At 59.1% G+C, this 27,423-nt stretch overlaps 2 protein-coding genes across 2 annotated transcripts in view; one reads left to right on the top strand and one right to left on the bottom strand.

The window, feature by feature from the left end:
* The first annotated feature begins 1,236 nt into the window (after positions 1-1,236).
* On the top strand, positions 1,237-9,335 carry LOC135893175 (snake venom vascular endothelial growth factor toxin ICPP-like). Its single transcript, XM_065420972.1, has 7 exons — positions 1,237-1,299; positions 4,719-4,749; positions 5,457-5,653; positions 6,493-6,572; positions 7,992-8,021; positions 8,645-8,710; positions 9,155-9,335. The coding sequence occupies exons 1-7, from the start codon at positions 1,237-1,239 to the stop codon at positions 9,333-9,335; spliced, it is 648 nt and encodes a 215-aa protein (XP_065277044.1).
* Positions 9,336-12,318: 2,983 nt separating this feature from the next.
* The window catches only part of LOC135893305 (zinc finger protein 883-like), a 222,162-nt gene continuing 207,057 nt past the window's right edge, over positions 12,319-27,423 (bottom strand). Inside the window, exons 3-6 of the mRNA XM_065421104.1 lie at positions 25,234-25,360; positions 22,841-22,954; positions 21,986-22,092; positions 12,319-12,375 (exon numbers count right to left, since the gene is read on the bottom strand). Coding sequence (XP_065277176.1) covers positions 12,319-12,375; positions 21,986-22,092; positions 22,841-22,954; positions 25,234-25,360 — 405 coding nt within the window. The remainder of the gene's footprint in view (positions 12,376-21,985; positions 22,093-22,840; positions 22,955-25,233; positions 25,361-27,423) is intronic.

The raw sequence follows: 27,423 nt of genomic DNA on the forward strand, positions 1-27,423 counted from the left end.
TGCAGTGCTGTGGATGGCCAGTGCAGACAAGCCCTGAATCACCACCGCAGAGCCGGGATACCGAAGCGCTCGGGAGCCAGTCGTTTGCCACGGAAATGCAGCCACCTCTGAGGTGGAACACAATGGCTGGGTGACACCGGGCGGCAGGGTGGGAAAGGGAGCAAAGGGCCGGCCCGGATGCAACTGAAACTGACGGACGTGGCGGCCTGTCATCCCCTTTGGGGTTTGGCTGGAGGTGGGTCACCTCCGCGCTCAGCGCTCAGCGCCACTGGATCCCTACTGACCCCCAGGGGTTAGACCACTGCCCCCTGCTGAGCCCCCCCCTCCCTGCCTGCAGCGCCCCCGCTGAGCCCCCACCCAGCTCCCTGCAGCCCAGCGCCCCCTGCTGAGCCACCACCCTGCTCCCTGCCCTGCTGCGCTGAAGCGCCCCCCTGCCAGCCCCTGACTGAGTCACCGACGGGGGGGGGGGGTGAGGGGCAGAGGGCAAACCCTACGCCGCTCCCCACCCCACCCAACCCCCTGCCTCCACCTTGGGAGCAGATGCCACCTTAAGAGGTCGGGAGCGTCCCTGGCCTGCTGTCCCCAGCAGCGACCCCCTGGCTCAGGGTGCGGCGCGGGCAGCCTGTGGGACCCACTTTCCAGCGCTCGCTCGCCACTAACTTTGCTCTTTCTCTCCCCCCACTAGCTGCCCCTTTACGAGGTTCTCCGGGAATCAGGAGGTGGCGGGTCCCGCGGGACTGTGCCGGGGGCCCGGAGGGGCCTGCGGGCGGGAGGAGCACGGGGAGGGAGGGAGAGCGAGCTGGGGATGTAGTCCAGGGGCTCCGGAAGGGGGCTTCGTAGTGAAGGGGGCTCTGAGGTGTATGTATGGGGGGCTGGGGTGGTGCAGGGGGAGGGGGCGCTGAGGGGTACATGGGGGGCTGCAGTGGTGCAGGGGGAGGGGCGCTGGGGAGTACATGGGGCGCTGGGGGTGAATGAGGCGGGTATATTGGAAATAACCCCTCCCCGGTTCCCCCTTGCTGGCGGCTGGGGCGGGAGCGCAGGTCCGGTTCTGGGGCTGGATCCTCCCTCTGGAACGTCCTTGGTTCCTGTCTCTGCCCATCGCCCCCCCAGCCCGGAGCCCGCGGCTCAGCCCAGCCCCAGTCCCAGACGCTGCCGGGCTCCGGTCCGGGCTGCAGGCAGAGCTCGCCGCGGCCCCGCGCCCCCGGGGGCAGAAACGCCGGGCCGGGCAGGGCCGGGATGGGGCCGGGAAGCCGGTGGCTGCTGGGGGCCGCCCTGCTGTGCTGGGGAGCCCGCTGCCAGGTAAGGGCTGCGGGGAGGGCCCGGCCCGCCTGCTGCCCTGCGTGGACGGGGCGCCCGCCGGGAGCTGCGCAGCCCTGAGCCCAGCGCCCCCGGCCAGGCACCGCGCCCGGCCGGGCTGGGTAGCGGAGCGGGGCTGCAGCGCCCTGCCCCGGGCCGGTTTGTGGCCGGCTCCCCCCTGCGTCCTGCCAGCTGCTGGGTCGGGGGGAGCGGCCTGCCCCGGCCTGGCCAACTGCTCGGCTCACCGGGCACCTGCTGCCCCGCGGCGGGGAGGGGCTGGCGCGGCCGGTGCCCGGAACCCCCAGGTCCCGGCTCCGTCTGAGCCCGCTGGACACGGGACGGGCCCGCTTGGAAGAGGCCGCGGTTCCCCGGGTACATGGAGCCAAGATCCCCTCCGCCTGGGGGCGCCCCCGATGCTACTGTCCCGCCGCGCTGCTGAGCCAGGCCCTGCTCGGGGGCCGCGCCCAGCCCGGCTCCGAGGGACACGATCCCGCAGGCAGCAGAGCCCTCCCCGCAGCCTGCTCCAGCCCCCTCCCCGCAGCCTGCTCCAGCCCCCTCCCCTCAGCCTGATCCAGCCCCCTCCCCGCAGCCTGCTCCAGCCCCCTCCCCGCAGCCTGCTCCAGCCCCCCGGATCCAGCCCCCTCCCCGCAGCCTGCTCCAGCCCCCCGGATCCAGCCCCCTCCCCGCAGCCTGATCCAGCCCCCTCCCCGCAGCCTGATCCAGCCCCCCGGATCCAGCCCCCTCCCCGCAGCCTGATCCAGCCCCCCGGATCCAGCCCCCTCCCCGCAGCCTGATCCAGCCCCCCGGATCCAGCCCCCTCCCCTCAGCCTGATCCAGCCCCCCGGATCCAGCCCCCTCCCCGCAACCTGCTCCAGCCCCTCCGGATCCAGCCCCCTCCCCTCCCCTCAGCCTGATCCAGCCCCCCGGATCCAGCCCCCTCCCCGCAACCTGCTCCAGCCCCTCCGGATCCAGCCCCCTCCCCGCAGCCTGCTCCAGCCCCCCGGATCCAGCCCCCTCCCCGCAGCCTGATCCAGCCCCCCGGATCCAGCCCCCTCCCCTCAGCCTGATCCAGCCCCCTCCCCGCAGCCTGCTCCAGCCGCCCGGCATGTGGCGCGTCCCTCCCCCGGGTGCGGGGCCCATGGGACTCATCCGGGGCTTCCCGCTCCAGCTACACCGGCCCCGCCGGCGCCCCCGTCTCCCCCGCGCTGGCCCTGAGCCCCCACTCCCGGAGGTGCGGGGCGTGTGTGACCCCCCCCGCCCGATGTCCTACGGGTTCAGGTGAGCGGCTCCCCCCTCCCACCCTGAGTCCTGGCTCTGGGGCACATGCTCAGATGCCCCCCCCTCCCCCGACCGCAGCCCGGCTGCCTTTAAACCCGCGTCCCCGCCCCCTCGGGATGCTTCGGAGACTCAGACACCCCCCCCCCCGCCCCCAGTCCGGGTTATAGCGCCGCCAGTCCTCCCACCCCCCCACCAGCTAGGCGGGACGAGATTGGTACATTGAGATCATTAAAGCTTCCTTGGCCCGTTAGCGGTGAGGGAAGGTGTGTGTGGGGGGGAGGGGGGAATGGTTGGTGGGATGGGGAGAGGTGAGTATGGGGGAGGGGTGGTATTGGGGAGGAGGGGGTGATGTGGGAGGGTGGGTGGGGTGTTTGTGAGGGGAGGGTCGGTGGGTGGTGTGGGTGGGAGGGGTGTGTGGGGGGTGAGGGGTGAGTGGGGGGGAGGGGGTGGTATTGGGGGTAGGGGGGAGGTTTTATGTGTGGGAGGGTGGGGTGTTTATGAGGGGAGGGTCAGTGGGTAGTGTGGTGTGAGTGGGGGTGTTTGTGAGGGGGAGGGTGTTGTGGTGTGAGGGGAGAGGGAGTGGGTGGTGTGTGTGTGGGGTGGTGGCGGGTAGCCCCAGTCTTCTGCCCCATTCCCACTCTGCTAACCCCCGCGCCCCGATTCTTCCTCACTTCTTGTCCTGATCTGTTGCTGCCACCCCCCACCCCAGAGGTGGCTGCTCTTCGGTGCAGCGGGATAGGCCGGGGAGCCCTGTTTGTAGCAATCGGGCCCTCTGGGAAGAGGCCACTGGGGCCGCCTGGTCTGGGGTTAGAACCCAGGACCCCAAGTCAGGAGCTTCCGCGTCTGCCCGCTGCTCGGAGTGACCCCCAAGGCCCCAGGCTGGGCACCCACCTGCTCTCATGGAGCTGGGGCGCCCTCTGGTGGCTGACTGGGAACAGCAGGCCCCCGAGTTTTCACCATGGCCCCTCTGGGTGCTGCCCTTGGCCTCTCCCCTCGCCCAGGGTTTCTCTGCTGCTGCAGCTCGCTCTGCTGGTGACAGAGCCTGGGGCTGCAGCCGGGAGGGGTGGGGTAGAAGCCATACACGTCCCTCCCCCCACATCCCATGCCAGGAGCCAGGGTACAGGGAGCTAAGGGACCAGCTGCCTTAACTCTGACCCCTGGGGCACCATCTAGCGATGGAGAGGGGCAGACCTCTGCTTGCCCCTTCCAGAGCTGGAAGGTGGGATAACTAGGGGGTGAAGGTGGGGGAGGGGCAGGGGCTAGAGCAGTGGTTCCCAAACTGGGGTTCGTGAACCCTTGGGCGTTTGCAAAATGTTACAGGGGGTTCTCAGGGGAAAAAATCCCCAATGGCGGACAGAGCTGTCCCTAGCCCGGAGCCCCTGGACTTCCAAGAGCTAAGCAGATCAAAGCAAGCCTCTCTATCACACTCATAGACTCATAGACTTTAAGGTCAGAAGGGACCATTATGGTCATCACACTGAGGAGAGTGAAACTTCAAGCCTCCTTATAAGACATGGAAAGGGAGGTGGATATTTTTTTTTGCTGCTTTTAAAATGAAATAGGCAGCTAGGATTGTTTTTAAAATTATTACGAAGAACAAGTTTAAGTTCTGTCGGAACGTGCGTTGTTTGCCTGGACTGCCAAGACCCGAATGCTTGTGTAGGAGGGATTCTGAGTTGGCTTCTTAAATCCCTTCCTGCTGTTTCACATCTGATGCTCCTTGATGAAACCTAGGGGCCTTGTCTTAGAACAGGCTTATTCCCCGTGATACAAGCTACGAAAGTGAGCGCTTGGAAGAGTGTTGCCGTTTTCATCATGTAATAAATATACTGTCATGATACATAATAATTAATAATAGTGTGTAATAAACGTCATAAAAACAAATGTTATATTTCCAAGATCACGGCTTTTATCATTTATACTCAGGTAAAGGAGAAAATCCCTGGAAATATTCATTTTTAGGAGGGGGTTCATGAGACTTGGCTGTGATGAGGGGGGAACTAGGGGCTGGGGCAGGGACTGGGGGGCCGGAGCTGGGGGTGGCTGTTGTGGTGGTGGGGAGCCAGGGCTGGGGCGATGGGTGCAGGGACTAGGGGGGCCGGAGCTGGGGGAGGCTGGTTTCTAACGGGTTTGTTGTGTTTCAGGTGGCGCCCCCGCTGGGCCGGACAGCAGCAGGTGAGTGTCCCGGCCCCTCGGCTGTAGCTGTTGGCTCCCACCTGGTCCCAGCTCCGCTGCCCCCCGCACTCAGAGTGCCCTGGGAAGGGGCAGCAAGGCTGGGGGAGCAGAGGGGATGGCGGAGAAAGAGCTGTGAGAGGGTTTGGGGAGGGGCAGGGGACTCGGGGTCCAGGGTGGGGGGGGTTGAGAAGGGGCAGGGGGTGGGGGGCTGGAGGAGGACAGGGCAGCGGTGGGGGGTTTTGAGGATGGTTTGGGAGAGGACAGGGCAGTGGTCGGGGGTTTTGAGGAGGGGCTGGGGGTGGTGGAGGACAGGGCAGTGCTGGGTTTTGAGGAGGGGCAGGGGGAGGACAGGGCAGTGGAGGGGGGGTTGAGGCGGGGCTGGGGGTGAGGGGTGGGGGAGGATGGGGCAGTGGTGGTGGGGGTTGAGGACGGGTTGGGGTGGGGGAGGATAGGGCAGTGCTGGGGTTTTGAGGACGGTCTGGGAGAGGACAGGGCAGTGGTGGGGGTTTTTGAGGAGGGGTTGGGGGTGGTGGAGGACAGGGCAGTACTGGGGTTTTGAGGAGGGGCAGGGGGAGGACAGGGCAGTTGGGGAGGGGGGTTGGGGAGGGGCTGAGGGCAAGCGGGAGGTGGGAGAGGGGCCCTGTGGCTCAGCGGGTGAAGGCCGAGTTGCAGCCCAGTGCTGGTAATCCCCCCCCCGCTCCCTGCAGTGGTCCCCTTCGAGGAGGTGTGGAGCCGCAGTTACTGCCGCGCCCTGGAGACCCTGGTGGATGTGCTGGGCGAGTTCCCCCACGAGGCTGAGCACGTGTTCAAGCCGTCCTGTGTCCCGCTGCGGCGCTGCGCTGGCTGCTGCGGCGACGAGGACCTGGAGTGTGTCGCCGTGGAGACCCGCCCCGTGGCCATGCAGGTGGGCCCGGGGGTGGGGGGCACTCCGACCCCCGGGCTCCGGCCCTGTCTTGTGTGGGGCTGTGGCTGGCAAACGGCCCGCTGTGCTCCTGCCCTGGCTCCCCCGGCCACAGGGGGAGTGCCGGCACCCAGTGCTGACAGGAGACCTTGGCTCTGCCAGGCCCATAGGGTGACCAGACAGCAAGTGTGAAAAATCGGGACAGGGGGTGGGGGGTAATAGGAGCCTATATAAGAAAAAGACCCAAAATCGGGACTGTCCCTATAAAATCGGGACATCTGGTCACCCTAGGCCCATCTAGCCCGGTATCCCACCTCCTGCGGTGGCTGGTCCCAGCTGCCTTAGGGGAAGGTGCACAGAGCCCCCTGGTGGTTAACTCTGGAATAATCTGGCCGGGGATGGAGGGCGGGGGTGGGGGTGGCTCGTCCTCTGACCCCGTGGAGTGTAACCGGCTGTTCCCTGGGCCAGAGACGCGTCTGGCCAGCTCTGGCTCCCGCTCGGCTCTTGGCCTGGCTGAGACCTTGTGGCGGTGAGTCCTACAGGCTGCTGGTGCCCTAGTAGGGTCCAGTATGTACGATCTGTATTTCGTGGGGCCTAGGGGCCGCGGGCAGACTGCGCGTCCAGGCTGCGTCCCGTGGGGCGGGGGAGCACTTTCCCCACCAGCTCCCTGTCTCCTGCCCTGGGCACCGGCTTCCCTCCCATTTGGCCAGCTGGTAGCCCCCCAGCCTGGTCAGTACTTGGCCTTGCTGCTGCCCGGGAGAACTGAGCTTGGCCAGTGGAGCGGCGGCCCGGGGGGTGGCATGGGGTGGACTGGGTACCAATGAGCTGCATCCTCCCGCCAGGTCGTCCGCCTCAGTCCGATCCAGGGGAAGAGTCAGCAGGAGGAGATGAGGTTCACTGAGCACAGCCGCTGCGCGTGCAGGTGAGGGGGGGCACGGCCAGTGCGTGCAGGTTAGGGGGGCACGGCCGGTGCATGCAGGTGAGGGGGGCACAGTCGGCGCCTGCAGGTGAGGGGGCATAGCCAGTGTGTGCAGGTGTGGGGGGCATGGCCGGCGCCTGCAGGTGAGGGGGGCACGGCCGGCGCCTGCAGGTGAGGGGGCATGGCCAGTGTGTGCAGGTGAGGGGGGGCACGGCCAGCGCCTGCAGGTGAGGGGGGGCACAGCCGGTATGTGCAGGTTAGGGGGGCACGGCCGGCGCCTGCAGGTGTGGGGGGGTTACGGCCGGCCCGTGCAGGTGTGGGGGGGTTATGGCCAGCGCATGCAGGTGAGGTAGGGTTACGGCCGGCCCGTGCAGGTCGGGGGGGGGTTACGGCCGGCCCGTGCAGGTGGGGGGGGGTTACGGCCGGCGCATGCAGGTGAGGGGGGGCATGGCCAGTGCGTGCAGGTGGGGGGGGTACGGCCGGCGCGTGCAGGTGAGGTAGGGTTACGGCCGGCCCGTGCAGGTGGGGGGGGGTTACGGCCGGCGCGTGCAGGTGGGGGGGGGGCATGGCCAGCGTGTGCAGGTGTGTGGGGGGGTACAGCCGGCGCGTGCAGGTGAGGGGGGGGGTACAGCCGGCGCGTGCAGGTGTGTGGGGGGGTACGGCCGGCGCATGCAGGTGAGGGGGGGGTACGGCCGGCCCGTGCAGGTGGGGGGGGGTTACGGCCGGCGCATGCAGGTGGGGGGGGGCATGGCCAGCCCGTGCAGGTTGGGGGGGTTACGGCCGGCGCATGCAGGTGAGGGGGGGCATGGCCGGCGTGTGCAGGTGTGGGGGGTACGGCCGGCGCATGCAGGTGAGGTGGGGTTACGGCCGGCCCGTGCAGGTGGGGGGGGTTACAGCCGGCGCATGCAGGTGAGGGGGGGTACGGCCGGCCCGTGCAGGTGGGGGGGGGGGGAGCCTGTGGCCGGGTACAAGCATAGGTGGAACACAGGTAAATGGCGGGGGGTGCAGCTTGTGAGGGGTAGGGGCACGTGGCTGGTGCATGCTTTGAGCAGGGGGTTGGACTAGGTGACCCCCTGAGGTCTCTTCCAACCCTGATCTTCTATGATTCTATGTCTGGGGGAGGGGATAGTGTGGCCAGTGGGGGGGGGGGCAGTGTCTGTGTGAGGGGGAGGGGGCCGGTACATGTGCTGAGGGTGGGTTGTGGCCAGTGCGGGGGAAGCTGCGCTGCTCATTCAGCCCCCGCCAGGGACTCGCTGTTGGTTCCCAGACTGGCCCTGAGCCACACCAGACTCAGTCGGGGTCCCAGCCCCAGGACCCCAGGGTGGGGGTTCCATACCCTGCGCACCATCCCCCACAGCGAGACACGTCCCTGGCTGAGCTCTGCCCCCCCCAGCCCCCTTACCAGTGTGTCTCTGCTTTCAGGCCTCGGAGGAAACGATTGAAAAGCGAGAGGTAGGTGCTGGCCTGGGGTGGGAGAGCCTGGGGGCCGGGGGGGGGGGCTCCCTGGGGGTGCAGGGGATTCCTTGTGGGGGCTGGAGAGGGAAATGGGGGGCTCCCTGTGGTGCACGGCGTTCATTGGGGGCTGCATAGGGAAGCGGGGGTGGTTCCCTGGGATGCAGAGGGTTCCTTGGGGGGCTGGGGAGGGAAGCAGGGGGGACTGGGCTCTCTGGTGATGGGAAGGTTCCCTAGAAAATTTGATGAATTGGGAAAGACCCCTAGTCACAGTGGGGGGAGGGGAGAGATGGACAGACACAGTGAGCACAAGTCAGAAAGTAGCGGGGGGGGGGGGGCGGGAAGAGATCCCCCTCCCCCCACCCCCCGCTTTAGCATGGCCAGGGGCTCTGGCGCAGGTCTGGGACCTCAGGGCTCTGGCTGGTGCCAAATGGGTGCTGTGATCTGTAGGTGTGGGGTGCAGGGTGCCATCCCCCCTCTGGGCCCTGAGTTCCCTGGGCTGGTGCCCCAAACCTGGGGGGTGGGGCACGGCAGAGCTGCAGGATGCGGGGTGAGGGAAGGGAGCCCTTGGAGCAGGGCAGGGGGCCTGGCATGCAGAGAGTGACTCCCCCCACCTCTTCCAGAGACAGCAAGAGAGGAGCCCGGAGGAGACCTCGGGAGCCGGGTCCTGTGCCCCTCCCCACCCCCCTGTATGTACACATCAGGGCATGGGGGACAGAGGGGCTGGTGTGGGGGGCAATGGTGGGGGCCCCTTGGAATGCAGCGGCTGCTGGGAGTTGTGGGGAGGGGCAGAGACTGCTGTGGTCCCAGGGGGTTTGGGCTCCAGCCCCCATGGCCCTCGCCCACTCTCCCTCCCATGGTGTCTGGCCAGCGCAGGGGGACACCAGCCGAGGCGCCCAGCTGCTCTCCCTGGGCCCTGTGCTCTGGGGCTCTCCAGGCGAGTCCCAGCCGGCTCGGGAATCGGGGTGCGCAGATCCGCAGAGAGGGGGGCTGTTTCTCCAATGGGGGTTGGGCACAGCGCAGGGGTGGGCGATGGACCCCAGGGAGGCTCTGTCCTAGTCACGCTCCGCCCTCCCCTCGCCCCTCCAGTCCAGTTCTGCTGCGTGAGGCCGTTGTGTGTGTTCCCTCCACAGGTGCCAGCCCCCGTCCCAGAGGGAGCCGAGGCCAAGGCCCGGGGTGAAGGAACCGGTCCTGCCCCCAGGTGGGGGTCCAGGGTGCAGCCCCCAAAGCAGACTGGAGCTGGGACCAGCTCCAGCACCCAGTGAACGAACCCACGTGCAGCACCCAGGCTGGGGGGCTGGTGACCCCACATGAAAGGGGCAAGGGGCGATGCCTCTAGGGCAGTGGGGGGAGGGGACTCACTCTGAAGAGGCTGCTGTTCCAGGGCGGCCAGGGGCTCCCAGGTTGACGTCGGGGGTAGGCAGGGGCTGAAGGCGGCTGGATGGGGAATTGAGGACCTGAACTTCTGGCAAAGGGAGCTTCAGGCCAGGTGCCCCAGGGCCAGGAGCGGATAGAGGGTAGATGCGGTTTTGGTCCCACCCCCCTTTCCAGCGATGGGAGCCCAGGAGCCTCCCCCCTGATAGGAGCCAGGTCCCCCTGGATGGGAGCAGGAGCCGCCCGTAGCGAGATGCTCTGGGCAGCGCGTTCCTGGGCCACATCTGCTCAGCTCCTGAGCCGGTGAATTCCGCGGGGCTGCGACGCCCGGCCTGGCCTCCCCGGTCCTGAGGCTGCAGAGAGCTCGTGTATAACCCAGGCACAGATACTAAACCCACAATAAACCCCGTCTCCTCCCTGCCCTGTCGTGAGTGTCTCCTCGCCTGGCTGATGCCCCAGCCCTGCCGGTGCACGATGGGGGAGTAGCTCAGAGACCCCCAAAAGGAGCACACCTGTGACACCGTGCCAGGGGCCCTGCGGGTGGGTGATGTGACCCACAGCGCCTGGCAGCAGGCTGGGCGAGGGGAGGAGGTAGTTGCTCTGTCATGGGGGGAAAGGTGGAGGCTGTTGGGGACTCCTGTTTGGGTTGCTAGGTTGTGTTGGCACAGGTGTGGGTTCCCTGGTTTCACACCCTAAGAGCATTTTTTAAACACCACCCATGGCACGGGGTCACCCCACCAACCAGTCCCCGGCTGTACAGTCATCCGTGCTGCCCCCTAGCGTGACGAGCTCAGTGCTGGTAGGGGGCCCTGCAGAGGGCACAGCGTGGCCTCAGTTTTGGGGTTCAATCCCTTCCTGGTCTCCCCCAAACCAGCTCCTGCCCCTATGCCCTGAGAACCAGCAGGCCCAGCCCACCAGCCAGGGGCGGCTCCAGGCACCAGCGTGCCTGGGGCAGGAAGCCACGGGGGGCGGCCCGCTGGTTGCTGTGAGGACGGCAGTCACGCGGATTCAGCGGCATGCCTGCAGGAAGTCCACCAGTCCCGTGGCTTCGGCGGCAATTTGGCAGCAGGGACGCCGATGGCGCGGCACCGGCGGACCTCCCACAGGCAAGCCACTGAATCCGCGTGACAGGCACACCGCCGAAAGCCTCCTGCCTGCCGTGCTTGGGGCGGCAAAAAACATAGAGCTGCTCCGGGGGGGGGGGGGAAGGGGGGGCGCAGCGGGCCAGGCAGAGCCACCCAGCCCTGGCCTGCCCCACCCCCAGCTCTGCTCCAGCCCTGCCCCCAGCCATGGCCCCAGCTCCCAGCCCCGCACCTGACCCTGTCCTCAGCCTCAGCCCCTGGCCGTAGCTCCGGACCCAGACCCACTGCCAGCTGCAACCCCAGCTTCAGGCCCTTACACCTACCTGTCTTTGTCCATTTCCCCCCCTCCTCCAGGAGCCTTGGCCCTGGCTCTGGGGGGAGGCATGAACACGGGGACAGGGGGGATGCTGTAGCTCCTCCCCCCCTGCCCCCGCCCAGCGCGGTTCCTGCCCAGCTCCAGGACGCCTCCTCCACCCGCCCAGCGCCACTCCTGCCGGGGTCGGGGCTTTTAGTCTCCCGGCCTCCTAATCTGCCACTTCACGCACCAGCCCTAGCCTAGCTGGGCTCCCTTGGGTCGCCAGCTGTCAAGGCCGGTTCTAGTTTTTTTGCCGCCCCAAGCAAAAAACAAAAACAAAAAAACCCCTCCGGGAGCAAACTGCCGAAGCAAAAAAACCTCCAAAACCTCAGAGAGCCGCCCCTGGAATGCCGCCTCTGCAGTTGTGCCACCCCAAGCGCGTGCTTGGTTTGCTGGTGCCTAGAGCCAGCCCTGCCTGCTATGGCCGCAGCGGAGCCTGGCTGGACAGGTGGATGCCATGGCCACCAGCCCACAGGTGTGGGGCAGCCCCAGGTGAGCACTGCTGCTGAGAGCCCCGCCCCCAAGGCCTGTGTGAGACTCAGCCCCTGCTGAAGCAGGGAGATGGGAAACAGCTGATCTGAGCTGATTCCTGGCTGCCAATAACTGGTCATCCCTTAATTTTTTTCCATGGGTGCTCCAGCCCCAGAGCACCCATGGGGCCGGCGCCTATGGGACCACAGTTCTAGAGGCTGGGCAGGGGGCTGCATGGTGAGAGCTCTCAGGATGGGGTGCTGAATAGAGGCTATGCGCCCCGAGCGTGTGCCCAGGGACAGCAGTGTCTGAGCTCCAGTCAGACGCTGCAGGCTCAAAAGACCTGGGACAGCATCTCGGGAGAGGCCACGGGGAGCAGGAGAGGGGTGCTTGACTGGACCAGCCCCATGGACGGACGCACCGCCAGGGGGTGGAACTGACTGCAGATCAAACTTCTGCCAGTGCCCCTCACCAGCCTGCCCTGGGGGGCCCAGCTCCGGGCAGAGAGGGGAAATCCCGACTGTGCCGTTCTGTTGAGGCTGTCAAGGACAGGCGGTTAGCACAGGTGGGGTTGGAGCTTTTGAGATGGCAGCGGCGCGTGGCGTCCCCAGCCTCCGGCCCTCCTATTTCTCCTGGACCCCGCTCTCTCCCTATCCACCTCCCCATCCAGGGCTTAATGTGTCCCCGGGCTTGGGGCAGCCAAAACCCAGGAGCCGGCCCTGACTACCAGGCCCAGGCGCTCAGCGTTTCATCCCAAAGGTGGCACCCCCAGGAGAACAGCTCCCCCAGCACCATGCCGGCTCCTGGGTAAGGGCAGCCCCTGCTGAGTCACCCCCCCAAAGAGAGAATCACCCCCCATCCTTGAGTAGTGCTGAGACCACCCTGGGCTCAGCCCCTGCAGAGCAATCTGGTAACACCAGCACCCCCTTCCGTGCAGGGGGCCATTGGCCTCCAGCAGCCCCCACTTCCAGCGTGCATTCGCCAGCCCCTCCGAGAAGTCCTGGGCCAGGGAAGTTCAGCTCCAGGGCACGGCCGCCTCCGAGCTCCGGGCTGTCGCGGGCAGCACATGTGCCTAGGAACGTTCAAAGCACCTGACGCAGAATGAGGCCGGGGTGCACCCAGTATTTTCCAGGTTGCCCGCGCTACGTTCCCAATTTCCTCCTCAGCGGGCTCCTGCTTTACACATGCGTTGTGTCCCGAGGGGTCCCCCCCTCCCCACTGTCACATGACACATGTATGTCCTCGCCAAGCCACCGCCTCTCCTCCCAGCAGGGCTGGAGGAGACAGCCTGAGGAGATGGTGGCCCATGTTTCTGGGAAGCCGGGAGCCAGGTCTGGGGGCTCCCAGGGGCTGAAGCGCCATGAGGAGCCGCTTCTCCCATTTCTGCTGTGCTGGTCTCGGGTGGCTTCAATTGCTGCTTCTTCCTCATCTCCAAGGGCCAGCCCCACGTGACAGAGACTGGCCAGGACCTCTCCCCCACCCCCCAGAAATGTTTCCCCCTCCCCTCTGTCACGGTGCACAGGTTCGGGGCTCTGAATGAGGTTCAGGCAGGACCCTCCTGCAGCGTGACCCCCCTCCGGGCTCACTCTGCCTAGGGCAGCCTCCCGGGTCTGACCTCGGAGCGCTCAGCGCCCTGCTCCATGCCGTGAGCTCCCCGCAGGGAGTCCCCCTGGATGGGACACCTGGGGACGCCTCCCCCCCCCCGTGCACCCCACCCCCGCAGTCAGCAGTGACCCCAGCCAGTGGGTCACACCGACGGGTTATTAGTGGCGGGGACACAGCGTAGAGCAGAGCTCGTTAGCACAGAAACTCGGCGGTCACACCTGCCCGCTAAGGGTCTCTGTAACGATCACACGCCCTTGTCCTACCACCTAGATACTTGAGTAACACACAGGGGAAACGGAGGCATTCACACTATTCAAACAAAACATTAAGAACATTCCCACTTCGTCACACCCTCCCACCAGACAGACCAGGCCTGGCCGGGATGTCTCCCCCATCCCCTCCCACCAGAGCCCCAGAACTGGCCGGGACGTCTCCCCCTTCCCTCCCACCAGAGAGACCAGAACCGGCCGGGATGTCTCCCTCCTCCCCCCCCACCAGAGAGATCGGGACCAGTCTCCCCCCACCAGAGAGACTGGCACTGTGAATGTGTACTAGAGTCTTGGGAACAGGAGTGCCAGCAAAGGCTCCTATACCAGGGTTAGTCAACAGGTGGACCGCGGGCCAAATCCAGACCGCCAGACGCCTTTGAATGGACCCTGAAATCTTTCTACTTACTTATTATCATTATTATTGTTGTTATTGTTTGAAATTTTCTCGAGGAGTGTGGACCTTGACCATACCTTTACCAAGAAATTTGGACCTTGATAAAAAATAATTGACTACGCCGGCCCTACATGACTCGGGAAGGCCATCGGCTCAAAGCCAGCCACTATTTCGGGGGCCTTAGTAATTGCCACCACCCGGGGACAAACCACCGGAATAATCACCTCCCAACTTTCCATCACCACAACACCGACGGTTGGCTTGTCACCACCAAACTGACCAGCCACCGACTTGCAGCACTCTGGGGCAGCCAGCTTCCATATGGCACTGGCAACCCATTTCTGGACTGGTCTGGCCTCCCTGCGTCCGGGGGCTCAAGGGTCGGGCAAGCTCCTCACATGGCTCCTGTTTACTGACTAGGTGGGCTAAAAACACTTCCACACACGGTCCGAGGACAGACAAGTTCTCCCCCAATACATTACAAAACAGTTCAGAGAGTGGCTTGGTTTAAAAATTGCCAGTTTTGAGGAATCTGCCACAATCGTTGGCTGTTAAAAATCTGTGCCTTATTTCCAGTCTGAATTTGTCTGGCTCCAAATTCCAAAGATTGGATCTTGTTAGACCTTTGCCTGCTAGACTGAAGAGCCCATTAGTAAATATCTGCTTCGAAGCAGGTCCATAGAAACTATGCTCAAGTCACCCCTTCACCTTCTCTTTGCTAAGCTAAATAGACAGAGCTCCTTAAGTCTCACGGTAAGGCAGGTTTTCCAATCCTTTCGTCATTCTAGCAGCTCTTCTCTGAATCTCTCCAATGTTTCTACGCCCTCTTGAACTGTGGGCACCAGAACTGGACACGGGATTCCAGCAGCGGCCACACCAGTGCCAAACACAGTGGTGAAATAACCTCTCTGCTCCTACTCAAGGTTCCCCTGTTTATACATCCAAAGGGTATGTCTACACTACAGGATTAATTCGAATTTATATAATTCGAATTTAGGAAACCGATTTTGTAAAATCGAATGTATTCGGCCACACTAGGCACCATTAATTCGGTGGTTTGCGTCCAAGCTACCATAGTAGCATCGATTTCCAGAGCGTTGCATTGTGGGTAGCTTTTACATAGCTATCCCATAGTTCCCGCAGTCTCCACCCCCCTTGGAATTCTGGGTTGAGACCCCAGTGCATGATGGGGCCAAAAACATTGTCGCAGGTAGTTCTGGGTACAGCCTCCCCCTCCCTCCCTGAAAGCAACGGCAGACAACCATTTCGCGCCTTTTTTCCTGAGTGAACTCTGCAGACTCCATTCTGCATCAAGCATGGATCCCGTTGTGCTCCAGAACGCAGTCTTGAACATTATAAACACCTCGCGCTTTCTCGTGGAGTTTATGCTTACACAGGACCAGAAAAAAGAGGCGAGGAGGAGGAGGAGGCGGCGATTGCAGCGCAGCGACCAGCGTGATGAGGACATGGACACGGACACAGAATTCTCTGAGACCGCGGGCCCCGGTGCTTTGGAGATTATGATGTTAATGGGCCAGGTTATAGGCTTTGAACGCCGATTCTGGGCCCGGGAAACAAGCACAGACTGGTGGGACCGCATAGTGTTGCAGGTGTGGGACGATTCCCAGTGGCTGAGAAACTTTCGCATGCGTAAGGGCACTTTCATGGAACTTTGTGACTTGCTTTCCCCTGCCCTGAAGCGCCAGAATACCAAGATGAGAGCAGCCCTCACAGTTGAGAAGCGAGTGGCGATAGCCCTGTGGAAGCTTGCAACGCCAGACAGCTACCGGTCAGTCGGGAATCAATTTGGAGTGGGCAAATCTACTGTGGGGGCTGCTGTGATGCAAGTAGCCAAAGCAATCACGGAGGTGCTGCTACGAAAGGTAGTGACTCTGGGAAATGTGCAGGTCATAGTGGATGGCTTTGCTGCAATGGGATTCCCTAACTGTGGTGGGGCGATAGATGGAACCCATATTCCTATCTTGGCACCGGAGCACCAGGGTACCCAGTACATAAACCGCAAGGGGTACTTCTCAATGGTGCTGCAAGCACTTGTGGATCACAAGGGACGTTTCACCAACATCCATGTGGGCTGGCCGGGAAGGGTTCATGACGCTCGCGTCTTCAGGAACACCAATCTGTTTAAACGGCTGCAGCAAGGGACTTACTTTCCGGACCAGAAAATAACCGTGGGGGATGTTGAAATGCCAATTGTTATTCTTGGGGACCCAGCCTACCCCTTAATGCCATGGCTCATGAAGCCATACACAGGCAGCCTGGACAGGAGTCAGGAGTTGTTCAACTACAGGCTGAGCAAGTGCAGAATGGTGGTAGAATGTGCATTTGGCCGTTTAAAAGGTCGCTGGCGATCCTTATTGACTCGCTCAGACCTCAGCCAAACCAATATCCCCATTGTTATTACTGCTTGCTGTGTGCTTCACAATCTCTGTGAGAGCAAGGGGGAGACCTTTATGGCAGGGTGGGAGGCTGAGGCAAATCGCCTGGCTGCTGATTACTCGCAGCCAGACACCAGGGCGATTAGAAGAGCACACGATGAAGCGCTGCGCATTAGGGAAGCTTTGAAAACCAGTTTCATGACTGGCCAGGCTACAGTGTGAAATTTATGTTTGTTTATCCTTCCTGAAAACCCGCCCCCTTTATTGACTCATTCTCTGTAAGGAACCCACCCTCCCCCTTCCCCCAGCTTGCTTTCAAAGGAAATAAAGTCACCATTGTTTAAAAATCATTTATTCTTTATGAATTGATTAGAAAAAGAGGGAGAGAACCTGAGTGGGGTTTGGGAGGAGGATCAGCGGGAAGGAAAAGCCCAGTAAAAAAAGGTTAAGAAAATGGCAGCCTTTTGCTTGGGCTGTCCACTGGGGTGGAATGGGAGGGTGTACGGAGCCTCCCCCCCCCGTGTTCTTACACATCTGGGTGTGGAGGCTATGGAAAATGGTGAGGAGGTAGGGGGGTTATACAGGGGCTGTAGCGGCACAGAACCTGAGTGGGGTTTGGGAGGAGGATCTGCGGGAAGGAAAAGCCCAGTAAAAAAAGGTTAAAAAAATGGCAGCCTTTTGCTTGGGCTGTCCACTGGGGTGGAATGGGAGGGTGTATGGAGCCTCCCCCCCCGTGTTCTTACACGTCTGGGTGTGGAGGCTATGGAACATGGTGAGGAGGTAGGGGGGTTATACAGGGGCTGTAGCGGCACTCGGTTCTCCAGCAGCCGTTCCTGAAGCTCCACCAGACGCCGGAGCATGTCTGTTTGCTCACGCAGCAGCCCCAGCGTTGCTTCCCGACTCCTCTGATCTTCCTGCCGCCACCTCTCATCTCGAGCGTCTCTCCTCTCCTCACGTTGGTCCCTTCTGTCCTCACGTTGGTCCCTCATGTCCTCACGTTGGTCCCTCCTGTCCTCACGGTCACTGGCTTCTTTCCTATACTTGCAAACCGTCTCCTTCCACTCATTCAGATGAGCTCTTTCATTCCTGGTGGATTGCATGATTTCGGAAAACATCTCTTCTCTCGTTTTTTTTTTACGACGCCTTATCTGGGATAGCCTTCGGGAAGGAGGAGGGAGGCTTGAAACATTTGCACCTGCTGGAGGGAGTGAAAAAAGGAGAGAATTTTTTTAAAAGATACATTTTTCAGAACAATGCTTATACTCTTTCACGGTGTATACTATTCACATTACATAGCACATGTGATTTCTGTGCAAGGTCGCATTTTGCCTCTTAATATTGAGTGCCTGTGGCTTTGCTGCTAGAGATCACAGACGCAGGTCGGGGCAACAGAATTCACCTTGCATGCTGCCATGGTAAGCCACTGTCTTTAGGCTTCTGCGCCCTGCTTTCCCACATACCAAGCAAAGCCCGTTGTGCTGCAGTTTTCCTGTTAGCTTGTTTTCTGCTGCTGAAGGTTAACACCCCCCCCCCATCCAATTCTCTGGGATGAGTGCTTTATCCCTCCCCCCACCGCGTGGCTGGTATCAGGGAAGATCCCTGCAGGAACCAAACTAACACCCCCCCCCCCCCACCCGCCATGAATTCTCTGGGATGAGTGCTTTATCCCTCCCCCCACCGCGTGGCTGGTATCAGGGAAGATCCCTGCAGGAACCAAACTAACACCCCCCCCCCCACCCGCCATGAATTCTCTGGGATGAGTGCTTTATCCCTCCCCCCACCGCGTGGCTGGTATCAGGGAAGATCCCTGCTAGCAAAACGCGAAAAACTCTGGGCCAATCCTCCCCCCCCCCTTGCACTTGGCTAAATGCAGGGAAGGATTTCTTTTCAGCCACAGGCAAACAGCCCAGTAGGAACGGCCACCTCAGTCCCCTTAATTAAATTCCCTTATTTCAACCAGGTTACCCTAAGCGATATCACTCTCCTGAGGATTACACAGCAAGATAAAGAACGGATGTTGCTTGAATGCCAGCAAACACCGGGACCATACGCTGCCAGGCTCTGTCAGGCAATGATACCAGATTACTTGCTACTAGCATGGCGTGGTCAAGTGTCCTACCATGGAGGACGGAATAAGGCTGCACTGCCCAGAAACCTTGTGGCAAGGCTTTTGGAGTACCTCCAGGAGAGCTTCATGGAGATGTCCCTGGAGGATTTCCGCTCCATCCCCAGACATGTTAACAGACTTTTCCAGTAGCTGTACTGGCTGCGAATGCATCCCAAGTGCTCAGGGCAAATTAATCATTAAAAATGCTTGCTTTTAAACCATGTTTTATATTTTAAAAGGTAAACTCACCTGAGGTCCCTTCCATGGGGTCATGGTCTTGGGTGCTGGCTTGGGAGGCTTGGGAGGGTACTTCAGTCAGGGTGAGAAACAGTTCCTGGCTGTTGGGGAGAACGGAGAGCTGGGTGCTCTCTGCCAGCTCGTCCTCCTCCTCCTCCTCTTCCCCTTCCATGGAATCATCAGGTGTACCTGATGAGATTATCCCCAGCTCGGAATCCACAGTCAGAGGTGGGGTAGTGGTGGCGGCCCCCCCTAGAAATGCATTTAGCTCAGCGTAGAAGCGGCATGTCCGCGGCTCTGACCCGGAGCGACCGTTTGCCTCCTTTGCTTTTTGATAGGCTTGTCTGAGCTCCTTGACTTTCACGCGGCACTGATCTGTGTCCCTATTGTGGCCTCTCTCCATCATGCCCTTGGAAATTTTTTCATAAGTTTTGGCATTTCGTCTTTTCGAACGCAGTTCAGCTAGCACTGAATCCTCTCCCCATATAGAGATCAAATCCAGTACCTCCTGTACGGTCCATGCTGGTGCTCTTTTTCGATTATCAGCCTGCATGGTTACCTGTGCTGATGAGCTCTCTGTGGTCACCTGTGCTCTCCACGCTGTGCAAACAGGAAATGAAATTCAAATGTTCCCGGGGCTTTTCCTGTCCACCTGGCCAGTGCATGCGAGTTCAGATTGCTGGCCAGAGCGGTCACAATGGTGCACTGTGGGATAGCTCCTGGAGGCCAATAACATCGAATTGCGGCCACACTAACGCTAATTCGAATTGACAAATTCGATTTTGGCGCTACTCCGCTCGTCGGGGTGGAGTACAGAAATCGAATTAAAGGGCCCTTTAATTCGAATTAAATGGCTTCGTTGTGTGGACGGTTCCAGAGTTAATTCGAATTAAAGCCACTAAATCCGAATTAAAGGTGTAGTGTAGACCAGGCCCAAGATCACATTAGCCCTTTTGGCACATTGGCAGCTCACGTTCAGCTGACTGTCCAAGATGATCTCCAAGTCTTTTTCAGAGTCGCTGCTTCCCAGGATAGAGTCCCCCATAACATAAGAACATAAGCACGACTGAACTGGGTCAGACCAAAGGTCCATCCAGCCCAGTATCCTGTCTACTGATAGTGGCCAATGCCAGGTGCCCCAGAGGGAGTGAACCTAACAGGTAACGATCAAGTGATCTCTCTCCTGCCATCCATCTCCACCCTCTGACAAACAGAGGCTAGGGACACCATTCCTTACCCATCTTGGCTAATAGCCATTAATGGACTTAACCTCCATGAATTTATCCAGTTCTCTTTTAAACGCTGTTATAGTCCTAGCCTTCGCAACCTCCTCAGGCAAGGAGTTCCACAAGTTGACTGTGCGCTGTGTGAAGAACTACTTCCTTTTATTTGTTTTAAACCTGCTGCCCATTAATTTCATTTGGTGGCCCCTAGTTCTTGTATTATGGGAATAAGTAAATAACTTTTCCTTATCTACTTTCTCCACATCACTCATGATTTTATAGACCTCTATCATATCCCCCCTTAGTCTCCTCTTTTCCAAGCTGAAAAGTCCTAGCCTCTTTAATCTCTCCTCATATGGGACTCGTTCCAAACCCCTAATCATTTCAGTTGCCCTTCTCTGAACCTTTTCTAGTGCCAGTATATCTTTTTTGAGATGAGACCACATCTGTACGCAGTATGCAAGATGTGGGCGTACCATTGATTTATATAAGGGCAATAAGTGTGGCCTGCATTCTTTGTTTCTCGATGTACATTTACATTTGGCCCTATTAAAACACACATTGTTGGCTTGCGCCCCCTTTACTAAGTGATCCAGACCGCTCCGTATCAGTGATCTGGCCTCTTCATTGTTTACCATTCCTTCAATGTTTGTATCGTCTGCAAACTTTATCAGTGACGATTTTTTGCCTTCTTCCAAGTCGTCGATAAAAATGTTAAACAGCGCAGGGCCAAGCTCCGATCCCCGTGGGACCCCACTGGAAACATACACATCAATGAGGATTCCCTGTTTACAGTTATCTTTGGAGACCTGTCAGCCAGCCAGTTTTTAATCCATTTAACGGGTGCCACCATGTTAATTTCGTACTGTTCTAGTTTCTTCATCTAAACGTTGTGTTCACAAGTCAAATGCCTCACAAAATTCTAAGTATACTACATCGACGCTATTACCTTTACCAACCAAACTTGTAATCACATTAAAAAAAAGATCTCAAGTTAGTCTGAGTGGATCTATTTTCTATAACCCATGCTATTGGCATTAATTCTATTATGGATTGAGTTGGATATCTACCATTCCACTATTTTGCCTGGGATCAATGCCAGTCTCACAGGCCTACAATTACCCAGGGTGAACTCTTTACCATTTTAAAATACTGGCACAACATTAGTTTTCTTCCAGTCCTTTGAAACTTCCCCAGTGTATTAAGACTTTTCAAAAATCAGCATTAATGGGCTAGCAAGGTCCTCGGCCAGCTCTTTTAAAACTCCTAGATGCAAGTTATCCGGATCTGCTGCTTTAAAAGTAGCTGCTGTTAACATTCTCCTTAGTCACTGTTGGAATAGAAAGTTTTTCTCACCATCATATAACATGAATACATTATCTGGCATTTTCCCAAACGGAAAACAGAAAAATTTATTGAACACGTTTGTCTTTTCTACATTATTATTGTCAGCTCTACCATTTCCACCTAGTAATGGACAAATACCATTTTTAGGTTTCCTTTTGTTCTGAATATTCTTAAAATGTGTTTTAGTGTCCTTAACTCGGCTGGCTGTAGATAATCTCCTTGTGTCCTTTTGCTTCCCTTAGCAATTTTCTACAATTCCTAGTGTCTAATTTATATTTCCTCCCATATGTTACGTACTGTATTTTTTTATATCTGCTTTCGTTTCTCCTCTAAGCCAGGTTGTTGTTTTTTTCCCCATTGGTATAGCCTTCTTTCTTGCTTGGGAAATTTGGGCTTTTGGGGCATCTAGTACAATGTTCTTATACAACTCCAAAAGAGCATTCACAATTTTCTGATTAAATGCTTTCTCCCAGCTCATTGACTCGTCAGTGTTTTCAGCTTTGTGAAACAGGCCGATTTAAAGTACAAGTGTAGAAATAATTATACTGGTTTGGACATTATTCTGTTTGCACCTTTACAATGTAATCAAGTAATGATCACTGGCACCTAAGCAATGATCAATAAGCCCAAGATGCTTCTCCTTAATAATAAAATAAAATAAAATAATAATAAGACCTAGCTCTTGTCTAGTGCTTTTCATCACTAGACCTCAAAGTGTTTGACAAAGTTCAGTAATATTATCCCCATTTTACTGATAGGGAAACTGAGGCAGAGAGCAGGGCAGTGACTTGCCCAAGGTCAGCCAGGAATCTTTCTCCTCTGGTTTCCACCCCAATGCCCCCCCATTATATGATTCCCAAGCAATTAATCACCCCAGGAATGTGCTCCCTTTCCCCGAGCCCACAACTCACGGCTGACCCCACATGCCTCGAATGGCATGTGATTCAGAACGTGTCTGGTGGGACAGAGTCCCCTGGGCCCAGGGCATGCGTCCCTGCTGGTTTCTATCCGGCGGGGTGTCTCTGATGCAACACCAGCTGTGACGCCCCCCACAGTCAGTGCACGGAGGGGGTTTCTCTCCGTGCAGCTCCAGAGGGGGCCCACTGTTTCGCTGGCTCTCCAGTCGGGATTCCCAGGTGAGGACTCTCGAGTTGGAGACACAATCCTGTCATCATCTGGGATAAAGAGGCCGTCTGGGCACGAGCCGTCCCCTGGGGGTGGGAGACAGGGAACCTCGGGAATAGGAACCGCACACAGGTGTGTCACCGACAACCACTGCTCCCAGGGCACGAACCCCAGAGCCGAACGCACAACATGCATCTGCCGAGGGGAGGAGATGGGCAAGGACAGCTAGGAAAGGGAACAGTGAAGGGAAGGCGACAGAGTGGGGGGACTGCAAGGGTGTCTCTCTCTCTTTCGATCCCTAAGATCCTTTCTGGCTCAGTCACTAGCCACAGGGCCGGATGCAGGATTCTCCAGGGGAAGTTCTCTGGCCCGGGTGATTGAGGAGACCAGACTGGAGGGGCATAATGGTCCCTTCTGGCCTCAGGACTTTACATTTATGTTTTGTTTTACGGTTCCAGAACTCTCTGGTACTCAGGTGGTGAATCCCCCGGGGCAGAAAGGGGCTGCTCAGAGCCAAGGCAAACACTGCACATCTCTGGCCGAGACCTGCCTCCGCAGAGCTCACAAGAGGTGGCAGAGATGGAGGGGCACTCACGCCACTTTCCCAGGGTCCCAACATTTCATTTCCCTCGGCCAGGGGGGGATCGCTCAGTGGTTTGAGCATTAGCCTGCTAAACCCAGGGTTGTGAGTTCAATCCTTGAAGGGGCCATTTAGGGATTTGGGGCAAAAATCTGTCTGGGGATTGGTCCTGCTTGGAGCAGGGGGGTGGACTAGGTGACCGCCTGAGGTCCCTTCCAACCCTGATATTCTAAATGCTTTATCTCATCCCTCACCTGTGTAGATGCCTCTCAGGATCTCTGGTTCCTCAAGGTCCTGGGCAGCTGGGACAAAGGGCTCCTCTCCTCGCTCCAGGCAGGAGATGATGTCAGGCTTGTGAACGGGAATCCCTGCTCATGGGGAAAGTCCACAGGTAAGGTCCCAGCCTGCCAAATGGCTCCGCAGTCATCGTTCCATTATTTTAACCCCAGCCACCCTTCCCATGCCCACAAGGCTGTGGGATCCGCACAGCTGGGGAAATACCACGGAACCCTTCTGGGGAGGCGAAGTGTCTGCGAGGGGAGTTGATGTGCCCCTGTTAAGACACCAGCGCCTCTGCTAAATGCCAATGGACCCCCTATCGCCAACTCACAGGTAAATCCAAGCCCTGCACTGGCACTACTGTCCTTCCCCCTCTGGGGGCAAGTTACGACGGGGGGCCCACAAGCTAAAGGGGAGGACATGTGACCGCCTCACGAGTCTCCCCTGCCAAGTGACCCTCCCCCCGCACAGTCTGGGGCCGCCGTGTTCTCCCCGCCCCACGTTACCTGCGGGGAGGGCCCCGGGGGTTCTGTCCTTCTCTCCCTGTGCCTCCCCCTTCCCTCAGGCAAGTCCGACCCACTCTCCCTGGCAGCCGGGCCGGGAGCAGGACAGAGCCACGTCTGCCTGAGGGAGCCTGGCTTGGAGGCAGCCTGGGCTCGGCAGCCGGGGGGAGGGAGCGGGGCTCCGGCTCGCTTGGCCCCTGTCCCTGCAGCAGGGCCCGGAGGGAGGGCGGCCCCCTGTCACCCCAGTTGCCAGGGGTGAATGAACCAGAGTCCCCTCCCCCACCCCCGCAGCCGAGCCCAGGCAGGGAGCGGGCCGCCCTGCCTCCAAGCCAGGCTCACTCAGGCAGATACGGCTCTGTCTTGCTCCCTGCCCAGGTGCCAGGGAGCGCAGCCAATTTAGCCAAAGGTGTGTATGTGGGGGGGGAGACGCAGGGAGGGGAAGGTAGAGCCCCTCTCCCTCCTCACCCCTGGCTGGCCAATCTGGGGGGGCACCTGACCTCCCCTTGCCCCCCCATGCATCACCTCTGGGGGGCCCCTGGAATCGGGAGCCAACCTGGCTGCACGACAGGGTTAACCCAGAGCGATCAGCTCTGTTAGGGCCACAGTGTGTACACTGCCTCCCTGTAGCAGGGACACTCATTCACGCGGTGTAAAGAGACACAGGCCAGGAGTGCAGGGACCCCCCATCGCTAGACTGGAGGCTGAGACAGAGGCAAGTCAGACCGGAGAAAAGGGGGATCTCAGAGTTAAACAGGCCCCAGGTGCTCAGGGCTGTTCCCTGCAGGAATTAACCAGAATTCCCCCATCCATCCCAGAGTGAGCGCTTCCCACTGGGATGTTCAGAAACCCCGTTCACTTTCCTTTGTGACTGGCCCCTGTCCGAGGGCCAGGCTATCCCCACCCCACCCTGAGAGGCTTTATGACTCTGGCACAGAGCAAGTGTTTCTCCCCTAGCTCCCCACCCCGCCCCACCCCAAAACACAGCTAGAGACTTTCTGAATACGGGCAGTAGGCAAGACACCCAGAAGCCTCCTCTTCCGAGCACAATGCTGTGCTCTGGGGACACGTACTGGAGATCCTAATGACTGTAATCCACCCTCAAGCTGCACGGCTTCAGCCAGGCACCTGAAGGGGTCAGGAAGGATTTTCCCTCCACTGATGCTCAATTATAATCTAGGGAATTTTTCCATCTTCCTCTGAAGCATCAGAGTTTTGGCCACAGCGAGAGATAGGATCTTGGTTGGGGTGGGCTGGTGGTTTGAGGTGGTGCAGAGAATCCTTTCTCTACATGCCCGGCTGGTCCCTCACTCACACACTCGGGGTCATACCGATGCTGGATTTGGGGTTGGGAAGGAATCTTCCCCTTGGTCAGATTGGCAGGGACCGTGGGAGGGGGGGTTTCACCTTCCGCTGCAGCATGGGACGAGGGTCGCTTGCTCGGATCCCCCCTAACCAATTCCCTGCCATTGCAGGGGCCTCAGGTTCTGGTGACGCCTGGATCTCTCCTGTTCTCTGCCTTTGATTCACAATAGTGGAGTGGCTCAAGAGCTTTGGTTTAACTGAAGTCACAGGGTTCAAAATAGGGGTACTGGGGTGACATGTCAGGGCCTGTGACACACAGGAAGTCAGACTGGACGAGCTAATGAACCCATCTGCCCTTAAACGCTACGAACCTAGGAAAGCTGGCCTGTCCCGTCTCCTGCTGGCGTGGCTCTGGGAGCGGGGGTGACAGCTTCTCACACAGATTCTGGGGACTACAGAAGCTGAGCCCTAGGAAGTCTAAGGGATGACGAGAAAACTTGAGCCACGGCCTAGACTCCCAGTCCTCCCAGCTTCTAATACATGTGGAGAAGCAAATCCCTTACCCAGAGAGGCCACGTTCCCATAGTTCTCCATCATCGTGTCCCGGTAGAGCGCCCGCTGCCTCTCGCCCAGAAGGGCCCACTCTGCCGCTGTGAAGTGCACCGCCACATCCGCAAAGGTCACTGGCACCTGGAACAACAAACGCCCCCTTCTCAGTGCCTGCCTCTCCCGGGCCTGCCCCGCTGCTCATCCACGCGCGGAACAGCAGGGCCGTGTTCTGTGCAGCTTTGCTTTCTGTTGAGAGGGAAAAGGCAAGAGGCAGTGATGCCTTTGTGGCTCTGGCCTTGGAGTCAAGGCGCAGGGGGCTCCCACTAGCCTGGTGCCTGGTCTCTAGTCTCTGACAGCAGCTTGGAAGAAGGTGTCCCAAACCCTACAGGAGGCAGCTATGGGAGCCTTCTCCCCCAGTACTTAGAGGGCAGTTCATGCCCTGAGCCAGGAGGATTCTGGCCCTGTCCAAACCCTGGTTTGGGTTTAAATATTTATTATTGTAAGTGGACAAGACAGGCAGAGAAACGGTTCTACCGCAACAGAGAAAGCTGCCTTTCTAAGGGCTTAGACTATTCCGGCTCTTATTCCAGAATAAGCATGCCTTATTCCAAATGAGTTTAATTCACTTTTGGATTAAGCTAATTCGGAATAAAGCACATTTATTCCAGAATAAGAGCATCCACATGTCAAGTTAATCTGAGATAGTTAATCCATTTCAATTCACACCCTACTGTATTTTGGATTAACATTTATGTGTAGACAAGCCCTAAGGCCCAGGAACAGATTGTACCACTTGGGGGAGGAGAGTGCGTGACAGTCTGTACCACTACGTTCACCCCTTTTACAGGACTATGACAAATTCTGTACAAAGTATGCCTTGTGAGGTATCATTTGAAAACTCATAATTTGCTGACAATTATTGTCCTGGTAAAATATGTGTGTATATAAAGTTATAAGATTCTACTATATGATGTTACTAAGACATGTTCGAAGTCTGGGGAACAGTCACAAACCAGTTCCCCAGAGAGAAAAGGCTAGCCGACAGTTCAGCCAGGCGTCAAAAAAATCAAATAGAGCATCACCTGGTAAAGTCGCCATTCTTTGGCAGGAAAGAGGGTGTGGGGGGAAAATCTACATCTTGATAAAGAAACAGCTGGGGGTTCCCATCCACACAGACTTTCTGTTCTGAACCTCAGCTGGAGATGATTCTCAAAGAAGAGAAAGAACTATAAGGGAGAGTAGATGCCCCAAATTATTCCTCCCTTTCTCTCTACCCATAGCATCCACAACATCTGGAGAACAAAGGAAACAGCTTTGGACTGGAGGAGGGATCCTGACGGGAAGAAATTCAGCGAGTACGACTGCTGTAACCTGGTGAGAGAGACTGCTTTAAATTCACTTGTTTAATTAGGCATTACACCTCTACCCCGATATAACGCGGTCCTCGGGAGACAAAAAATCTCACTGCGTTATTGGTGAGACCGCGTTATATCAAATGTGCTTTGCCCCCCCCCGTTCCTTGTTCCCTGACCGCCCCCTCCAGAGACCCCCCCTCCCTAATCACCCTCAGGACCTCACCCCCTACCCAACCCCCCTGTCCCCTGACTGCTCCGCCCCCATCCACCCCCCCCCCCCCCCCGCTCCCTGACAGGCACTCACTGGCAGCGGCGGGAAGCGGAGCGAGGCGGCCCCAGCCCGCTCCACTCTGCCAGCTCCCAGCCGCGGCACTCTGCTTCCCGCCGTCGGTGAGTGCGGGTTGGGGAAAGGACGCCCCCCGCACTCACCGGCGGCGGGAAACAGAGCGCTGTGGCTGGGAGCTGGCGGAGTGGAGCGGGCTGGGGCCGGGCTGCTCCACTTCCGCCACTGCTGGCGAGTGCAGGAGGGATCCCTTCCCCCAAGCTCCCTTCCCCGAGCGACATGGCTGGGGTCGGGGAGAGGGAAGCAGAGCGGGCTGCTCCCGGCCCCCCGCTAATCCCCCGGGCCACTCTGGGAATGCGGGGTCCCCAAAAGTGCCCTCCCACAGCTCCTGCTCCCCAGACCCTGGGGGGGGGAGGAAAGCCCCTGACCGCCCCCAAGACCCTTTGCCCCTTATGAAACCCCTCGGCCCCCTCAGAGCAGCGTGTCACAGCTTTACCGTGTTATATGCGAACCCGCGTTATATCGGGTCGTGTTATATAGGGGTAGAGGTGTAGTTGTGCTTTTCT

The sequence above is a fragment of the Emys orbicularis genome, chromosome 21 (genome assembly GCF_028017835.1).
Source record: "Emys orbicularis isolate rEmyOrb1 chromosome 21, rEmyOrb1.hap1, whole genome shotgun sequence".
Lineage (NCBI taxonomy): Eukaryota > Metazoa > Chordata > Testudines > Emydidae > Emys > Emys orbicularis.